At 37.8% G+C, this 18,442-nt stretch overlaps 1 protein-coding gene across 1 annotated transcript; it reads left to right on the top strand.

Annotated features, from left to right (window-relative positions):
- The first annotated feature begins 10,681 nt into the window (after window positions 1–10,681).
- LOC112201978 (oligopeptide transporter 1) lies at window positions 10,682–14,501 on the top strand. The gene is made up of 7 exons (XM_024342904.2): window positions 10,682–10,951; window positions 11,481–11,923; window positions 12,024–12,121; window positions 12,325–12,897; window positions 12,985–13,252; window positions 13,338–13,520; window positions 13,706–14,501. The coding sequence occupies exons 1-7, from the start codon at window positions 10,876–10,878 to the stop codon at window positions 14,324–14,326; spliced, it is 2,262 nt and encodes a 753-aa protein (XP_024198672.1). The 5' UTR covers window positions 10,682–10,875; the 3' UTR covers window positions 14,327–14,501.
- Window positions 14,502–18,442: the final 3,941 nt, after the last annotated feature.

Raw genomic sequence — 18,442 nt, 5'->3', positions numbered from 1 at the left:
GGTTGAACCTGTGAAGTTTGTAAAGGCCACTATGCAATCCAGTTCTCAAGCTTCTCTCCCAATTCCACCCAAGCAAAATGATAAGCCAAGAAATTTTGTGCATGTGTGTCATCATTGTGGAAAGAGAGGACATATAAGACCGAGGTGCAATCAACTAAGAAAGAATTCTTCGAATGACAAGAAGCCACTCATGAACAAAAAGAAAGAACATCTTCAAGAAAAGCTGGAATCTCTTTTGAAAGAAGTAAATAAGATAGCAAGACTTGTTTCGGTTCCATTCTCACCTGTGCCCAAGATGAAGCAAGTCTGGATACGAAAAGAACCTCATCTCTCTAAGCTTCCACATACAGGTAAGTGAACTCCTCCAATATGTGCTTGTGAAAAATATATTCTTGGTTGCCAATAGCATGATTTTTCCATCATAAGCACATATATAGGGGGAGTAGTGTCTTTCTGTTTACATTAGTTTTCTTATTGCTAATATTTTCTGGTTTGTTAGGACTGAATATGCTTTTCAATCCTAAGATCTTAGTAGCTTGTGTTTATTTCTGCATTTTTCTATATGGATGTTCTTTTCTCTTTTTGGGTTTTGTTTTTGTAGGGACTTTATTTTAAAAAAAAAAAAAACTGAAGTGTATGTTTTGATTTTATATCATACCATACCATGCCTCACGGGTATTTCTGTTTGAGAGTGTTGAGTTGCAGGATTAATGGATGAATGCTTGGATGCTCAATTTCCAAAGAAAGCTAGGTTGCCAAAGTTTAAAAAAAAAAAAAAAAAAAAAAAAAAGGTCTGGAACTTTGGTATCAACAACTCAATGTCTTGGAAAATTTCACAATGGTGTTACTGAATGTGTGAATCAGGTTAATCCAATCTATCTTGTGGTAAGTTGACAGGTAAGGTTAATAATATGAACATATCATGTGGTGTTTTAAATGGTGCTCAAAGAAGTTCTCTTGTACTTGAGTTCATGTTAAATGAATGCCAACTTTCAATGCCCTTGTATCAAGTATGTGTTGACAATTTCAAGAGATTCATTAGAATTTGTGGTCAAAGTTGGTTTCCTGTTTTAACTTGTGTTTGTAGCAGCTGTGTGTTTGCATGTAGTATAGATTTGATCATTGTTGTCCTCATTTAGGTTCGAGTTACTTGACTATCTGCATATGTGTTGCTATTTCTGCATTTAGGATTCCAGGTTTATTTCAATCCTAGTTTAGGATGCGTGTTCTGTTGCAATCCTAATATGTGCATTGTCGTACATTATCACCTCAAGAGCAACTCATGAACCGAGATTTAGTTAAATCACTTGGCCTTCTCCTGTAGTGATATGTTCTTGCTGTTTGAGTGTTTAAAGGTCCAGAATTAAACCCTATTCTTTTCCCTCCCTTCTTGTGTTTATGGCAACTGAAGCCTTGCTTTGTCTCTTGCACTTGCACACCTAAGATGTTGAGTGGGGTATGCAGACCGAGTTATCACTCTTGTAATGGCACCAGTTGTTCTTTAAGGAGACATCCAGTCTACCACCAAATGTAGATGGGACACCTGCCTTGTAAAGCTAGAGTGTTTCAGGTCGAAACGGTGGTGGTCTAGGCAAGTCAGGCTATCTCCAAATGTAGATAGAACACCTGCCTTGTAAAGCTAGTGTGTTTCAGGTCGAAACGGGGATGGTTTGACTCATGATCTTTCTGTTAAAAAAAAAATTAATTAAAGAAAAAAGGAAAGCGGGGGTCGCAACAAAAAAAAATAAAAAATGTATATCAGTTGCTCAACGCTCAATGCGCCCTCATAGATCATGTCTCCATTTATATATATATTGTGCCTTTTAGTGATACTCTCTCTAAAGCCTCTGATGATCTGGGTTCACTTTTCAGCATAGCACTTTTAGTACCCTAAACCAATTTGGTTTTGAAATAAATAGTGTTTCGTTACTGAGACCTGCTCTCTTTTAAATCTGCTGGTTGATGCTCTTGAGAAGTGTTCATGTTGATGTTATCTTGGAAAAGCTCTGCTTGATTGCTCTGTGTGTGGTAATGGTCTGTCTCATGCATCATCTTTGCTTGGTTCTTCTTAATTATGTCTGCTACAAAGTGCAGGTTACCTTGGTTCAAACATATACACTATTCTTCTTGATCTTTTGAAATTTGTCATAACATACTGATATTCAAGGGTGTTTGGAGGCTCAATTCTATTGCAGGATCAGTTTGACATTTTATTCCTAGCCCCCTGATTAATGTTTGTTTCCGCTGCTACCAATACATGAGTATTGAATTTAGGGGGAGTGAAATCTTATGCACAATATGCTTTGGTCCCTTTGTCCTTTCCAGGCAAAAAGGGGGAGAGATTGGAAGTTTAATGTTCTTAATGTTCCATATGCTTATGCTTACACTACTTCAACCATACATGTTCTTCAAGGGTGTTATGTTTTTTGTGTGCAGATTACAACTTGGAAGTTCATATTTATTGGTCATGGTAGTATAGGATCAACTATTGTGTATGATTAAATGTATATGTTGTTTTGCCTAGGAAATGCCAAAGGGGGAGATTGTTAGTGCAATATTTATTTGATTGGCATTTCCTAAGCGCAACAACCAAGAGTCATGTTTTTTGTAATAGCTTTCTCCTCTTGGATCCTTGAAAGAATGGAATGCTTCAAGCTTCAGGCACAACTCTCATCAATCAGGTATGTCTTGCATACATGTGCATGCTTGTCAAGTGGTTAGGACTGAACTTGTCTTTAAATCCTATTGTAGGATGCGAAAATCTTTTCAATCCTAAGGTGTTGATATGCGAATTTTTGGAAGGTTTTATCCAAAGGATTCAAACTTTCTTAAATTGGTTTATGGGCTTTTCCTTTTAAATGTCTGATTTTAATCCATGGATAAAAACCTCTTTTGAAACCTCTTTTGAAAAGCCTTTCTGTAGAAGAAACCCTAGGAGACCCTAGTTGATTCATATCTTATATATATATATGTGTGTGTTTTTCACGTTGTTAAGGTTTGTGCACCAGAACAGAAAACAAATTACTACTACGTTTATAAAAAGCTTTCTGATCTTTCATCCTCAGAAAGTATTGAGCCAAAATTGTTGTTGAGAATTCTTCATGAGCTGTTCCTTGTTTAGCTCTTGAAGGATTATCAAATCTCAAACTTTTTCTATCAAAAAGTTTTCTGGTTTTATGCTTCATGTGTGTTGGTAGTTCATGCATGATTTGTGCCTTAAGGTGATTGACAACCGAGGTGAGAGTTGTGCCATCTTAAGATTGACAAAGGAGAACAAGGTCGCTGATTTGGAAGTAGCAAAGACGAGGAGACACCGCTGCCCACTAGATTGGTTCTAGTAGATGAGTTGTGTAAGATCTTTATGTACTTTCATATTCATATAGTGGATTGTTCACCGGCATAGTGCCCGCAGTTGTTTACCTCTTTGGAGGGTTTTACTGCGTCAACAGATCTTGTGTTATGTGTGATGAGTTTACTTTGAATGATTTGGCTAATTGAGTAAAGCATAACATCGTTAGAATTATTAAGATTGATCGGCAGTTTCGTTTAGGATTCAAGTTGTGTTGCTATCCTGTATTAGGGTGCGAACTGGCCTGCACTCCTAAGACTGATTTCTAAAGTTGTTGACATATTGATCAGTTCCGTTAGTTGAGAATTACATACATCCATTTTGTAATTTCAGCATCAATAACCCTTTCATTATAGAAAAAGAAAAAGTGGCTTCATCACATATTCACAGCACATAGCAAAAACACATTATTTTTTCTTTTTATGAATCTCCAAAGTAGATAGGTAACCCAAAAACTGGAAAACAAAAACCCTTCCAGAAAATCCAGTTTTTCATTGTCCCATTCTAGTCCAGTTGACCCAATTGCTATTCTCATCGCCATCCAATTGAAATTCTCACTACAAGACCTGACCCTCAAACACTTCAATTGCCTTCCATTGTCAAATCGCAACTATAAAGGGTGGGTTCAAGTTCATCTTCTCACTTGAACTTTGAAAACCCATATTCAAAGATGTACCGTAACACGCAAAAAATTATCTACCCGAAAAAAAAAAAATCAATTGAAAACCCATCTTCTCATCTTGTTGCAGATCACGATGGCAGCATTTGCACTACACACACTTTCTTTAAAGAAGAACAGCGTAGGAAAGAAGAACAGGAGAGAGAAAGGAAAGAAACATAGTGGCTCTGAAGAAAAAGAGGAAGTGTAGACCATTAGAATCGAGAGAGCCACGTGTCTTCAGCTAATTCAAAACTCAGGAAGCTCAGGCAAAAACATAACTTAGGAGAGGATCCTCTCCCGTTCTTTTAATTTGAAATGTTACAAAACCCTACTAAAATCTAATTTTCATATCATAGCCTAGTTTTCCTGAAAATTCTACGGAGTGTGTTTGGATGAGGGAAAAAATGATGGAATTTAATTGAAAGTGAGGATTTCATAATTCCTAAAAACCAATTCCCTCGTTTGGCATTATCAGATTGGAAATTTTAAATTTCTCTGTGGAAAAAAACGAAGGAACTCGCTATTTAAATTTCTCACTTCAATTTCCACCAAAATAGGTGTCATTTACGAATTCATTTGCAGTATTCAATTTTTATTTCTAAAACACGACTTTTTTCTATTTTATCTTTTTATTTATTTTAAACTTTATTAATTTATTACACATTTCAAATCCTAAATATATGCAACCAAACAATAGAAATTGCAATTAATGGAATTTTAGATTGATAGAGTTAAATATTCCATCATTTATAAATTCTTACGGATTTTATAATTTTCTCATCCAAACGCACCGTGTGGATCATGGTCCAGGTGGACCACGGTCAAATTGAACACGTGCTTCTCACGCGCGGTTTTGTGGAGAGTGAAATAATGATCTGATGGAATGTGACTTCAATTAACTCGTCGGTTGAGACACAGTGGCAGAGGTGTCGCAAGAGGGTGCGGCGGAGGATATCGGTCGTCGACTTGAGTACTCTCTGGAGCATTACGTTTCAACTATGAAGCTTTCACAAGAAGACTAGGCTTCACTTCATCAGGTTTTGATTTCTCCTATTTCTCTTAAGCCCAGATGAATTCCCCTTCCGGTGAAGAATCCTTTGTGCTACCATTGCTCTTCGCTTTGCCACAGGTAAAGAATCCTCTGTGCTGCCATTGCTCATCTTCTTCTTCCATGGTTCAAGTTGCTGTAGAACAACACAATTCTACGCAAATTTGAATATCCAAAGCTACTATATACAAAATCCTAGAACTAAACAAAACCCAATTGCCTAAAATCAAATCCTGATTAAATTCATAGATAATAATAACTAACAACATATTAGAACTAATTTTAGGGCACAAAATCTCGACTACTCAAGCGGAGAAGCTTGTAGTGGTCACATCTCTTCTTCCTGTTCGAAAGTCTTGGCTGTCCAATTTATGGTTGTTGTGGTGGCAACGATTGTATATCTGGTCAGGCGGAGAGAGGGAGTCGAAGCTGAGATCGTGGTTGAACTGAACGATAGAGAGAGGTTGCCTTCGTTCAAGGCACGATTGACAATCTCATCGACCTTGGAGGTGGTGCTGTTGTAGATGGAGATGGGGAAGCGATGTTGGCAGTGAGGTTCTGTGCAGAGGGCGGATTGGGTTTGCGATCTAACAGCGAATTTGGGTTCTCTGCATAACCAGGCGGTTAAGTTACCACGCCTATCGTTCACGCGTTGAATTTCGGCTTGGTGCAGGTGGACTTTGGTCCACAGAAGACTCTTCGCAATTTTCCACTTTAAATGTAGTTAGTTAGAATTACACTTTTTTTCTTTACTTTTTTTTTTTCTTAATTCGATGGCTAGGGCAGTCCTCAAGTCATTACCATTAATGAAACCACAAAATACATTGGGGGGGGGGGGAGGGAGATTGTACCTAAATTCCATATTACAAGAACCTCCCGAAATAATATAAAGAGTCTCGACATAACCTATGTATTCTAACAAACATCATTTAGCAAAGAGTACAACATTGACTACTTTATTTGCTTTACAATTTTGGCGACATACCAGAAAGATAATGCTCATCGAAGCCATAATACACTAATATCACCTTTCTCACTATGTTGCCACCAGAAAGTATTACCAGTGACACCTAGTTTCATCATGCTAATAGGAGGCTACAACCATTTGACGAAGCAAGGAATCTGTCACCTCATTAGAGCAGACATGACACGTTGAGTGCACATACCAGAACTTATATAGCACGTCTATCTCTACCAATAAGTAGAAGTTTATTAAAGACCTAACACAAAAACCAACTACATAAAAAAATAAAAAAGGAAACAGAAAATTAGAGGCAACCCAACAAGAGCCCAAGTACGTGGCCCAAGACCACCACTGAGCCCAATCAAGAGGATGCCCCCTGCCCGAGAACCTCCAAACCTAATGCCGCCGGCTATGCATCTCCTCCACACCGCCGCTACATCTCCGGCAATGGACGACGACTAACCCTTGAATCCTTGAAGCCCAAAGGACTAGGATAGATCTTGGTTTGGGCTGCACCAACACCTGATCTACGATAGCAGTCCCATTCATCACTACACGCGCATCAAACAACCATAGCCGTCGCCACAGACCGCCCAAGAAAGCTTCCACCCACCCACGCCAAGTTGTCGGGCACCTCCACCTGCAAAACCATTCATCCTTCCACAACCCAGATTGTTTCCAATCTGGCATTGATCCCCAAACCATCCTTCCTCCAACCTATTCGTGGGTGCTTCCACACCTTGTGATCCCGCCACTCAAACGTTGAGTCGTGCAACACGAGTCCCGTCCGTCCACGCTCGTCGCACTCTAGCGAGGCCAGAGGCTAGCGCAGGCATGGCGGTGCAGCCGAACGAGTGGAGTTTCTCTCTTAGGGTTTTTTGCTATTCTCTCTTAGCGACAACTGCGACTTTTTAAGATTATTGCAGAATTACACTTTTGTTACTGAGAAGTTAGAATTATTTTTGTCTTTTGTAATGAAATGATCTACATACTTCTTTTCATAATTTAGAAAGATATGTGCACAAGGGGAAGACGTGGTGTCTAGCTCTCCACTATCTCTGATGTCTAGCTCTCCACTAAGCAACCAAGCTTCTTCTAAGCAATTTTGGGATTCCTAGAAGGCGGACATATCACATATGTGGTCACAATCGAACGATATATGTTTGCGCGAGGTAGGAAGTCTCATGAATGATATCGGACCAAAAAGAAAAGTTGGTATTGCTCTTCGAATCAAAATATGTGTACGAGCATATAGGTGAAATATACAAATGTATGGCCGAAATTCAGTGAGGAATATGTACATAAATGGTCGAATCAATGAGGGTCATCATTATGTCATATTTTCTGCGCATTTGATGTTGTCTTGCTAAAGTTTCAAGAAATAGATCTGTCTTTATTAGTAGTGCATTGTTACACTGAGCCATCAATGGGTATTATTGGAGGCAGAGAGTGAGGGAGATAAGCATCATAGTCCTCACCAAAAATTAATGACTATGATCACCAGTTCACCACCAACAAACAAAATAAGTGAGACAATCATTGACATCATAGAATCTTATCCCCATGCATAATGATCTTCGTGACCCGCAAATTCTGAGCAGCGTTGACATCATGGAAGAAAATGAAGCCTCATATCTTGCCCATACCCTCAGAACTTCATCCCCATTGTCTTTGCCAACAACAGAAGTTGAGTTTTTTGACTATATTTGCAGATAGAGCACTCAACCCAAGTGCCCAGTTCCCATCAATAGAAAAACAAAGAACCCCGGAGAGATATCATGCTATAGCATGGGGCATTCACCTTTGACCCAAAAAAAGATAGCAATGCCAATTGCTTAGTGGCACTTGCAAGATCTATCCGATTACTTGGTCATCTGTGTGATTACCTACATTTAAATCTTAGAATGTATGTTAAGTATTTTGGTCAATATTTTTATGTTAAATTTAAGAGTAGGTCGCCACAAATTTTGTGATCACTTGGTTGTCCAAATAAACACTATGATTTAAATGAACGGTCATATTCACTTGATCATCGATCAACTCATCATATATAATAACTTTTTTTGAATGTGAGAGGACAAATATTGGCTAGGGAAGTTCTATTCATACCTACTAAAATGTTATCTGGACCTCCAACAATTTTTGAAGGTTTTTATATCCAACTTTGCCCTTCTAAAAAAATGAACAATATTATGAAGAAAAAAAAATTAAATAAAATCTGCACCTTCTCTTCTCCCTCATTCTCTTGCAGCCATACCTAAGGATGCAAGGCAACTTTGATTAAGTAGAATGTTAAAGATTAAAAAATGGCGGAAGAAATGACAAAAAATATAAAGAAGAAGAATCGAGAAAATAATGATCGGAAAACAATTTCTATTGCCTATTCTTTTTGTTTCCGGTTTGGCTTAATTGCTTCACTTCATATGTAATGTCAATTTTTATCTTGGTTTCTTTTCATGCTTGTATTTTATTTTATTTTATTTTATTTTTTTTTTTTTTTTTTTGCTAGAGTAGACTATGTTGCTAGCCTGGTTAAGGTTTACGGAAATTGATTTTGATAATAGTTCTCTTGTGGTATTTTAAATTGCATGATATATTAAGAAATAGAAGGAGGTTCATAAGAATATCTAGGGTTACAAGTTAACACCATTGGCTATGACTTGGGTTTTAAGTGATGAGAAAAAAGAAATTACTAGTTGATGTGCACTGGATAAAAATTCTGTGCTTGAAAAAAAAAAAGGACAAGATTGGAAGTTTTGTACGAATTTTAGAAGGGGAGGTCCAAATATCAATTTAGGAGGTATGAATAGAAGCTCCCTATTGGCTATTGCAGAGGCCAGAGAGAAGCAACAAAATTCTGGGGCGAGTCTCACCAAACCATACTGGCTAAAGTGAGACCAAAGTTTGCAAGAGCATCTGCAACTTGGTTCCCTTCATGAAATATATGAGAGCATCGGAATTGCATTTAAGAGATGTGGGTGCAAACAATTGCCTGATTCCACTCAAAGTTGCCAAGGCACCAAATTGGGCGATTTAAGGAAATAAAGAACTAGAGTTGAGTCAACCTCCAACCACACATGTTTCCAATCTCAAACTCATGCTAGTTCAATTACCTTAATAACCACCACTATCTCACCTGTCATTGAACTTGAAATGTTAAGATTAGAACTAAAAACACAATCAAGAAATGCACATTTGAAATCCCAAAACGACTATGGTAGTGTGGCTTGACCTGAGGCACTCCTCCAAGAGCCATCCGTATTAATTTTCACTCAACCCAGTATAATGGGATCCAATTAATCTCAATGATACAAGGATCTCTATGTGGCCTATATGTAACCCTAAACCTTTCTCAAAACAATTATCTCTTGCACATTATTAAACATAGAACCTGAACTAAGCTCACTGAAAGATAAGATCTAAATTAGCTCTTGCACATTATTAAACATAGAACCTAACCCAACCTTACCGGAATATATGATCTGTCAATTAATCAATTGATAAATTTTGGCCAGTTAAACATTAATTCCAACATATTTTACCTTCTTTCTGAAGTGCCAAATACACAGAACCACTACAAAACCAAAATTCAGCAGCATGTTCATTAGTTTATTAATTTTTTTTATTTTTACTGGGGACTAGCAACTTGGTACACAATATGTTAAAGATGTGAACTGAAATTAATGGTCCTTGATATATGGCTTGACTTCAAATTTCTGAAATAGTGGAATCTGGTATATATGGCAATAATGTGCAAGTGGGTAACTGAAAAAGAAAAGAAAACCCTAAAGAGAAAATGAAGAAAATTCATATTTTGGGCTTCTCCAATACAACAATGACGTCTAAACTCTAAAGAGAACATTACAAAGGGATCTTCCGAATTTAGTATTAATGGGCCATTAGTTGATGAGTTAACTACCATATAATTCTTTAGAAAAGAGTCCGGTCTGAACCTTAAAAATGTTTGTATCAATGTGTTTTGGGATTGTACCTATTCCAGTGTACCCGATCTTCGATTTATTCTAATGAGGGAATCTGAGTCTCTTAGAATCTTATCTTTTTATTTGTATCATGAAATTTATTAAATTCTTAATCAAGATATTATTCATCAATGTTATTAATTAATACGTAGTTATTCTAATTATATTTTTCAGGCCCTCCCGGGTTTGAATAGATTCACAAATCGCATCTCTATTCTATTGCCAACTACCAAAGTAGAATGAATGAGAATTGACTTGATTTGGAAGTTATGACAGCTCTCATTAGTCCCACTTTTACATAATGTCCCATTTTATCTACCACTAATTTCAATTTAATCACAAGCAGCTGTCACCCCACAAATTTGGGAATACATTAACCACTAATTTTGTTTTTATAAGCATAAACCACTAATTTGTTCACAAGTTTGGCTGAATCAGTAATCTAATAGTTAATTTTGTTTTGATCTTTAGAGCCAAAAAGACAAGTCAAGGCTAGCTAGGTTCTCTTTCCTATTTACCAGTTTCTAGTTTTAATTTTGTTTATTAACTTCTTATTCGGTATCAAGCAAGAACAAGCACTAGAATCAGCGGAGGATTCATAACGTAAATAATTACTCACTAGTCAGTTAGAAATTGAGCACAATAAAACCGGTTTCTTGAAAGGAAAGAGAGAGAGAGAGAGAGAGAGAGTAGGCAACAATTTGCTATATTTGTATGGACAGTCTGTATATCACAGCAAGCTTGTGTAAACAAAAAACAACTAGCAGATTTAGATTCATGTGGTCTTTTAAATAGTGCTTGTGGCATTCTTTCTCTAACACAAACACAAAGAGCTAGAGAGAGACAGAGACAGAGAAAGTGAGAGAGGCAGGAATGACAGGCTTGGTTGAGGATGGAGTTCCTCCAGGAAACCTCTCTGGGAGGCATCACTTTGACATTGATGTAAAGGGTGAGTACCATGTATATATATATAAATGCATCTGGGTTTCTAATGAACACTCATTTCAAGATGTTATGTTTCATGGGGTGAAGCTTTTCTTTATGTTTCTTGCATGTTCCTAATTTTGGGTCTTGGTGGAATCTGTATCTGTGTATGTGCATATTATGGTCATGACTGGCATCAAGGATACTGTTACTTTTCTGTAGAATTACGAGTTTGATATGGGGTTTTAGTGACAGTGTACATGTTGTTGATGGTGTATATGCATATGTGCATATCTATATGCAGTTGCTAATTATATTCATGATTCAGATTAAAGATGGTTAATTTTTTCTGAAGAACTGCAATTTCAGCAAGCTTGATTATATGGGGTTTAAGTACAGTGTTGTATATGGAGTTTTGTATATGCATAAAAGTCTATATGCAGTTGACATCAAAGATGGTTAATGAATTTAGTATTAGTATGACACTTCTGCCTAAGATGAAGCAATATTATATGTTTTTAATCTGCAATATTGTCAATGTGTTCATGTGGCAGATGAGGAAGTGAATGACAACCCTGTTGAGCAAGTCAGGTTAACTGTTTCAACCACCGATGACCCTTCTCAACCAACCTTGACATTTCGGACATGGGTTCTTGGCCTACTCTCATGCTCCATTCTTGCCTTTGTCAACCAGTTTTTTGGTTATCGCACCAACCAGCTCTATGTGTCATCAGTCTCGGCACAAATTCTTGTCCTCCCTCTGGGGAAGTTGATGGCTGCAACCCTCCCAACTTATCAATTACGAGTCCCCTTTACAAAATGGAAATTTTCAATGAATCCGGGGCCTTTCAATCTGAAAGAACATGTGCTGATCACCATATTTGCCAACTCTGGATCAAACAGTGTCTATGCTGTGAACATCATCACAATTGTTCTGGCTTTTTACAAAAGGAAACTGCATCCTGCATCAGCCTTCTTGTTAGCACAAACCACACAGGTAAATTATAGTTACCAGTGTTTCTTTGGTGATTTGGCTCCATGGTAAGTCTGTAAATGTTGTGTTGATTAATCCATGTTTTTCACTCTGAAATTAACAGATGCTTGGGTATGGATGGGCTGGCCTATTCAGAAGATACCTTGTTGACTCTCCTTACATGTGGTGGCCGTCAAATCTGGTTCAAGTCTCTCTATTCAGGTATTTCATTGAGTTCAGTAGTAGTGCTTTTGTTAGAAGCATAAATAAATTTTGATAGGCTTCTTGGATTTTCTAGAGGAAGTTACCACAATTATTGCTTCTGTGATACCAAAAAGCACTTTTGACTTTTACTGGGAAACGCATAAACAAAAATGCTTTTTTGACAGTCATAGAAGACTGCTAATTCGTACTTTGAAATACAGGGCATTGCATGAAAAGGAAAAGAGACCAAAAGGAGGCCGTACAAGGCTACAATTCTTCTTCTTGGTTTTCGTATGCAGCTTTGCTTACTACATTGTTCCGGCTTATCTATTCCCCTCCATATCTGCTTTCTCCATTGTTTGTTTGATATGGAAGAACTCCATTACTGCCCAACAGATTGGTTCCGGGGCCCATGGACTTGGCATTGGCTCATTTGGACTTGATTGGTCTACTGTTGCTGGTTTCTTAGGCAGTCCATTGGCTACACCCGGATTTGCCACCATTAACATCTTACTTGGTTTTGTGCTGATTGTCTACATTGTTACCCCCATTGCTTATTGGAACAATGCATATGGTGCTCATAAGTTCCCAATTATTTCCTCTCATACTTTTGATGCGATGGGCAACACCTACAACATTACCAGGATTCTAAATCAGAAAAACTTCAACATCGATATGTCTGAATATAACAGCTACAGCAAACTCCATCTCAGTACCTTCTTTGCCTTCAGTTATGGACTGAGCTTCGCAACTCTCACTGCTACAATTTCACATGTTGCACTTTTCCATGGAAAGTAAGCAGCTTTCTCCAACAGCACTTATTGTAAGAGCTTTATCTTTTTCTGCTGCTTAATTTCTTCACGTGATATATACATGAACAGAACAATCTGGCATATGTGGAGAATGACAGCTAGTGCTGTGAAAGATCAAGTTGGTGACATCCACACAAGGCTGATGAAGAAGAATTATGATGCAGTCCCTCAATGGTGGTTTCATTTCATCCTTGTCTCAATGGTTGGTCTTGCCATCTTTGCTTGTGAAGGTTTTGGCAAACAGCTCCAACTTCCATGGTGGGGAGTTTTAATGGCTTGTGGCATTGCACTGTTCTTCACCTTACCCATTGGCATCATTCAAGCCACAACAAATCAGGTACGTTTGTGCAACCATGTTGTCATTCATAACCTATTGTGAATTTCCTCTGAGTGAGTTGTAATTAGTTGTTCGAATCCTGCAGCAACCTGGGCTTAATGTGATTACAGAGTTGGTTATCGGGTATATTTATCCAGGCAAGCCTCTTGCGAATGTGGCCTTCAAGACCTATGGCTATATCAGCATGTCACAAGCACTCATGTTTCTTGGTGACTTCAAATTGGGTCACTATATGAAGATCCCTCCAAAGTCCATGTTTATTGTCCAGGTTAGTTATAATAATAATATATCATAGCAAAATTCATGTGAGTTGTTTATAGGTCACGTTCTCTAAACAAAGAATAACACTATGAGAACGTAATGTGATAGACTTATCTGGCATTGGCATATATACATTTTTTTATCATTCATATTGTACTCATTCATTTTGCTATTAACGTTTTGTGTCTTCAGTTAGCTGGAACAGTAGTTGCTTCTAGTGTCTATTTTGCTACATCTTGGTGGCTTCTCCACTCCATTGAAAACATCTGCGACGTCTCAAAGTTGCCGGATGGAAGTCCATGGACATGTCCCGGCGATGATGTCTTCTACAATGCTTCAATCATATGGGGAGTTGTCGGCCCACTCAGAATGTTCACCAGCAAAGGCATCTATCCGGAGTTGAACTGGTTCTTCCTCATCGGTTTACTCGCACCTGTTCCAATCTGGTTCTTCTCCAAGAAATTCCCAAATCAAAAGTGGATTAAGCTCATAAACATGCCTATCATTCTTGGAGCAACTGGGAGTATGCCACCTGCTAGATCTGTCAACTACATTACCTGGATAGCAGTTGGTATCTTCTTCAACTTCTATGTGTACAGAAAGTTCAAGGGCTGGTGGGCTAGGCATAATTACATCCTCTCAGCTGCTTTGGATGCTGGTTTGGCCTTCACAGCAGTTCTCTTATATTTCTCACTTCAAAGTAAGAATATTATAGGGCCAAACTGGTGGGGTCTTGACAATGATGACCACTGCCCATTGGCCAGTTGCCCTACTGCACCAGGAATAGTGGCCAAAGGGTGCCCAGTTCTTTGAGAACTACGGTATGTTTGTTATTAAGGGTGCACATACTAATGAAATCATAAACCTATTTATTTCTAGTCATTAGAGTCTAGTCATGCAGATTGTTAAAGTACAAGTTCCTGTACATGTTAAACAGTTCGACGATTTTCTTTGCAGAATAAATTCGTAAATTAAAGAATTTAGCTTATTTTTCATTTTTCGAAGTCTTTGATAATAGGAAGTAACTATTGATTATTGCCTATGACAGATGAGAGAGTATTCAAACTTACTATCTGAATTATCGTATGATACGGTAAAAACTCTTAAATACCCCACCACAAATGCTGCATATGCCTCCAAATTTCATGTTATGATCCCCAGGATCCAAGCCCACGAATGACATCCTTCCAAAGGAGAAGGAACAAAAACAAAGAGGAAAAAACTAAGCAAATAAGACTGGTTTAATTCTTCGATGATCTCGTTGCGAGTCTTATTGACTATTTAAGCAGAGAAAATATCTAGAAATAGTGGACTCATGTATTAGAAAGCCTAAATAGGCCCATACAACAATGATAGTCCATGTAAAAATTAAGATAGAATCATAACATTTCAGCAGCATATGTTCATTAGTTTATTAATACTAGCCTTCCTGCACACGCGTGAGGAAGGGCCGCGCTCACGCGTGTGGAAGAGTCACATTCATGCATGCAATTAGTTTCATTTTGTTAAGCATTAAGCATACATACTATCTATCACTTTTGCTATAATTGTTTTAAAGTTATTTGTTTATTTACTTGGCTTGGTTTTTAAAATGTCTTCGAATCTTTTTACACGCATTGACAAATGATACTTCAATCCAAACTCAATGCCCTCTTGGCTATTTGATTATACATCATTTTGTAAAGTCATTTTTTATTCTATTCTTAACATTTCACCCATCAATGTTTTCTTACTTTTCGTTCACTATATTGTTGATTTAGTACTTTGGGTGCATTAAAACTCAGGATTTTAGGCGACTATGTTCCTATACATTAAGACAGCCTATTAACTTCGCCTCAAATTTTTTTTTTTGTCCTTCCATTTTCAGTAAATAAAGCCAAAAACGAAAAATCAATTTTTGTTACAAACACTGTATTGTCAAAGTAAACACATGTGATTGCTATATATTCTTTCCTCAAATTTGCAAGAGATAGTTGCATACATTGTAAAATATCATTGTATCAAATCAAGTCTAAAACAACGGAGCCAAGTTATTAGGCCGTCTATGTTTTCAAATCAAGTCTAAAAATTTAAGCTCTCTGTACTTATTTTGGGATTAGGATGGGATGGTTTTGTTAATTAATGTCGGCCCATCGATGCATAAAGCTCTTCCGGAGATAGAGAAACATAGAGCATAAATTGTATTAATGAATTCCAATCACCTCTCGATCAGGAACTACTGAAAATCTTTATATCTTACTCAAGGAAGCCATGGAAAGACAAAAATAAAAATAAAGAGAAGGTGTTTCCCAAAACAATTGTCACCTTATCTCAATTGATTGAGGTGAAGGCTTTACGTAAAGTTAATAAGATTCAAAGCACATCAACTCATTTCATGTACCCACCTTTTCTCAGCATAGTAAGAAATCACACAATTCGTAAAGTGGGAAAACAATAAAAATTAGTGATTTGACGAAATATTGAGAATGTATGCAATTAGCAGCAATTCAGACCATACATAATACGATTAAGTATCCCATCTACTTCAACTCCGTGAGGCTCAATTTTCATCTACCCCAAGTAAATAAGCACTAAGCAGAGTCTTGACAAGAGGGTATTGAGTTTGGATTGAAGTACCATTTGTCAATGCGTGTAAAAAGATTCAAAGACATTTTAAAAACCAAACCAAGTAAATAAACAAATAACTTTAAAACAATTATAGCAAAAGTGATAGACAGTATGTATGCTTAATGCTTAACAAAATGAAACTAATTGCATGCATGAGTGCGACTCTTCCACATGCGTGAGCGTGGCCCTTCCACACGCGCACACGCGCGTGCAGGAAGGGTAGTACATTATAAAACCTGAAACAAAGATCAAACCTGTACCTTCTACGTACGTAGATACTTAGGTCCTTATACTTGCCCTGCTGGTCACGTGTTTTCTCTTCGACTTTATCATAACTCTGTTTGTAGGGAAGCCAGAGGAACAAATGAAACAACACAATTATCATGCAAGCCAAACTTTAGATAACCGTTGCCTTTTCCTTATTTTCTTCCTCGACATGATTTTTGACCACTACATTGTTCAGGAACAAATAAAAAAAATAAAAAATAAAAAGAAGAAGAATTGCTAAAATCACCACACATAATCAAAAATTTAACCATCCCTCCCCACAATTGACTTAATTAATAAAGATATATATATATATATATATATATATATATATTAATGGGGGAAATGATCATTTACCCAATTTCAGCTTAAAAATTGCCCACTTACTCCACCAACAGTTTTTTAACCTCATTTACCCAAAACACTCTAAGAGATTATTTCCCTAATACCCAATTAATTCTTTTTTCATTCTTTTTATTTATTTTTGAGACTTTTTTGCCCTCCCCTTCTTTCTCACTTAGAGAGAGAAGTCATCCTCCACCTTGCTGTGCTTCGGTGACCAGTGGCCGGCCAAGGTCTCCGGCGACCGGAATCCGGCAACCAATGACCGGAATCCAGCGACCGGTCACCGGAATCCTGAATCCGGCTCCGAATTGGTGACCGGATTCCAGCGTCTGAGTTTATTACCCCCAATAATCATATTATTGCCCCCCAATAAATAAACTTGTTATCGGGGATCAATAATTAGTGAAAAATGAAAATGTTTTGAATTTTGAAAGATTTCGGAGGTTTATCTAAATAAATAATTTTATTATTGCCCCCTAATAATTTTATTATTGCCCCAATAAACATTTTATTGCCCCTCAGTAATCTTATTATTGCCCTCCAATACTCATATTATTGCCCCAATAATCATATTATTACCCTCCAATAATCATATTATTGTCCTCCAATAATCATATTATTGCCTTCAAGTGAACCAAAATGAATACACTACAGACACAATTGATCAATTTCTATGTTCAATTGTAAACGTTCACTTTTTTTTTGTCTTTTTTTTCCTTCCCCATTCTCAGAGCTCTTCCCATCGAAATCAGAAAAAAAAAAGAAAAAAAAAACATCAGAATTTTTCTCCGGCCACCCACGCTTCCCCTGTGGACACCCATGCTCCTCCAGCCCAATTCCGGCATGATTCCGACCGGACCGCCTTCGTCTTCTCCAGTCGCTCACTTGCAGCCCATCTCCGACCGGTCTCAGTTTGGTGAGGTTCCGGCACCGCAGCGGGATGGGAGCTTCAGATCGGTGATCGGTGATTTCGGGTGGTCGGCACCAGATCAGTGATCGGTACCAGATCATTGATTGGCACCAGAACTGTGTTCGGCGATTAACGGTGGGCTTGAGGTCGACGAAGATGGGGCTTGGGATGTGCTAGCCGGCGCCGGGCTCGAGGTCGACAAAGAAGGTGTTGAAGGCGTGGTCGCCACTACCGGCTGGAGAGAGAGAGAGAGAGAGAGAGAGAGAGAGAGAGAGAGAGAGAGAGAGAGAGAGAGAGAGAGAGTCCGGGAGGAGAGAGATCTGTGAGTTTCAATTTGATTAATAGGGGCAAAACTGTCAGTAGATGTTGAATTGGGTAAATGGGGTTAGAAAACTCTTAGTGGAGCAAGTGGGCAATTTTCAAGCTGAAATTGGGTAAGTGTTCACGGCCCCTATATTAATTTGTTGGCTATTGCATGCCTATTATGGACTAGCAACTTGGTACACAATATGTTAAATATGTGAACTGAAATTAATGGTCCTAGATTGGGTGCATGGATGGGGATACTTGACTTCAAATTTCTGATCGAGATAGTGGAATCTGGTATGGCAAAGTCCCATATATAATTAATGTGTAATTTTTTTATGATAATAATTAATTTGTAATTGGGTACCTGAAAAATAAAGAAAACCCTTATGGACTGGTTGGGTACCTGAAAAATTATGAAAACCCTTATGGACTGGTATACCAATCCGATTCGGATTATACTAGTCCGGTGTACAACTGTAGACGATATCCAA

This window comes from Rosa chinensis, chromosome 5 (genome assembly GCF_002994745.2).
Source record: "Rosa chinensis cultivar Old Blush chromosome 5, RchiOBHm-V2, whole genome shotgun sequence".
NCBI classification, from domain to species: Eukaryota; Viridiplantae; Streptophyta; class Magnoliopsida; order Rosales; family Rosaceae; genus Rosa; species Rosa chinensis.
Note: the sequence above shows the minus strand (reverse complement) of the source record. Positions and strands in the feature narration are given on the sequence as shown.

Bases quoted from the DNA above. Each gene is read 5' to 3' on its own strand.
- LOC112201978 (XM_024342904.2), top strand. From the start codon at position 10,876: ATGACAGGCTTGGTTGAGGATGGAGTTCCTCCAGGAAACCTCTCTGGG. The intron at 10,952-11,480 runs GTGAGTACCATG...TTCATGTGGCAG, and splicing joins CTTTGACATTGATGTAAAGG to ATGAGGAAGTGAATGACAAC. The intron at 13,521-13,705 runs GTTAGTTATAAT...TTGTGTCTTCAG, and splicing joins AGTCCATGTTTATTGTCCAG to TTAGCTGGAACAGTAGTTGC.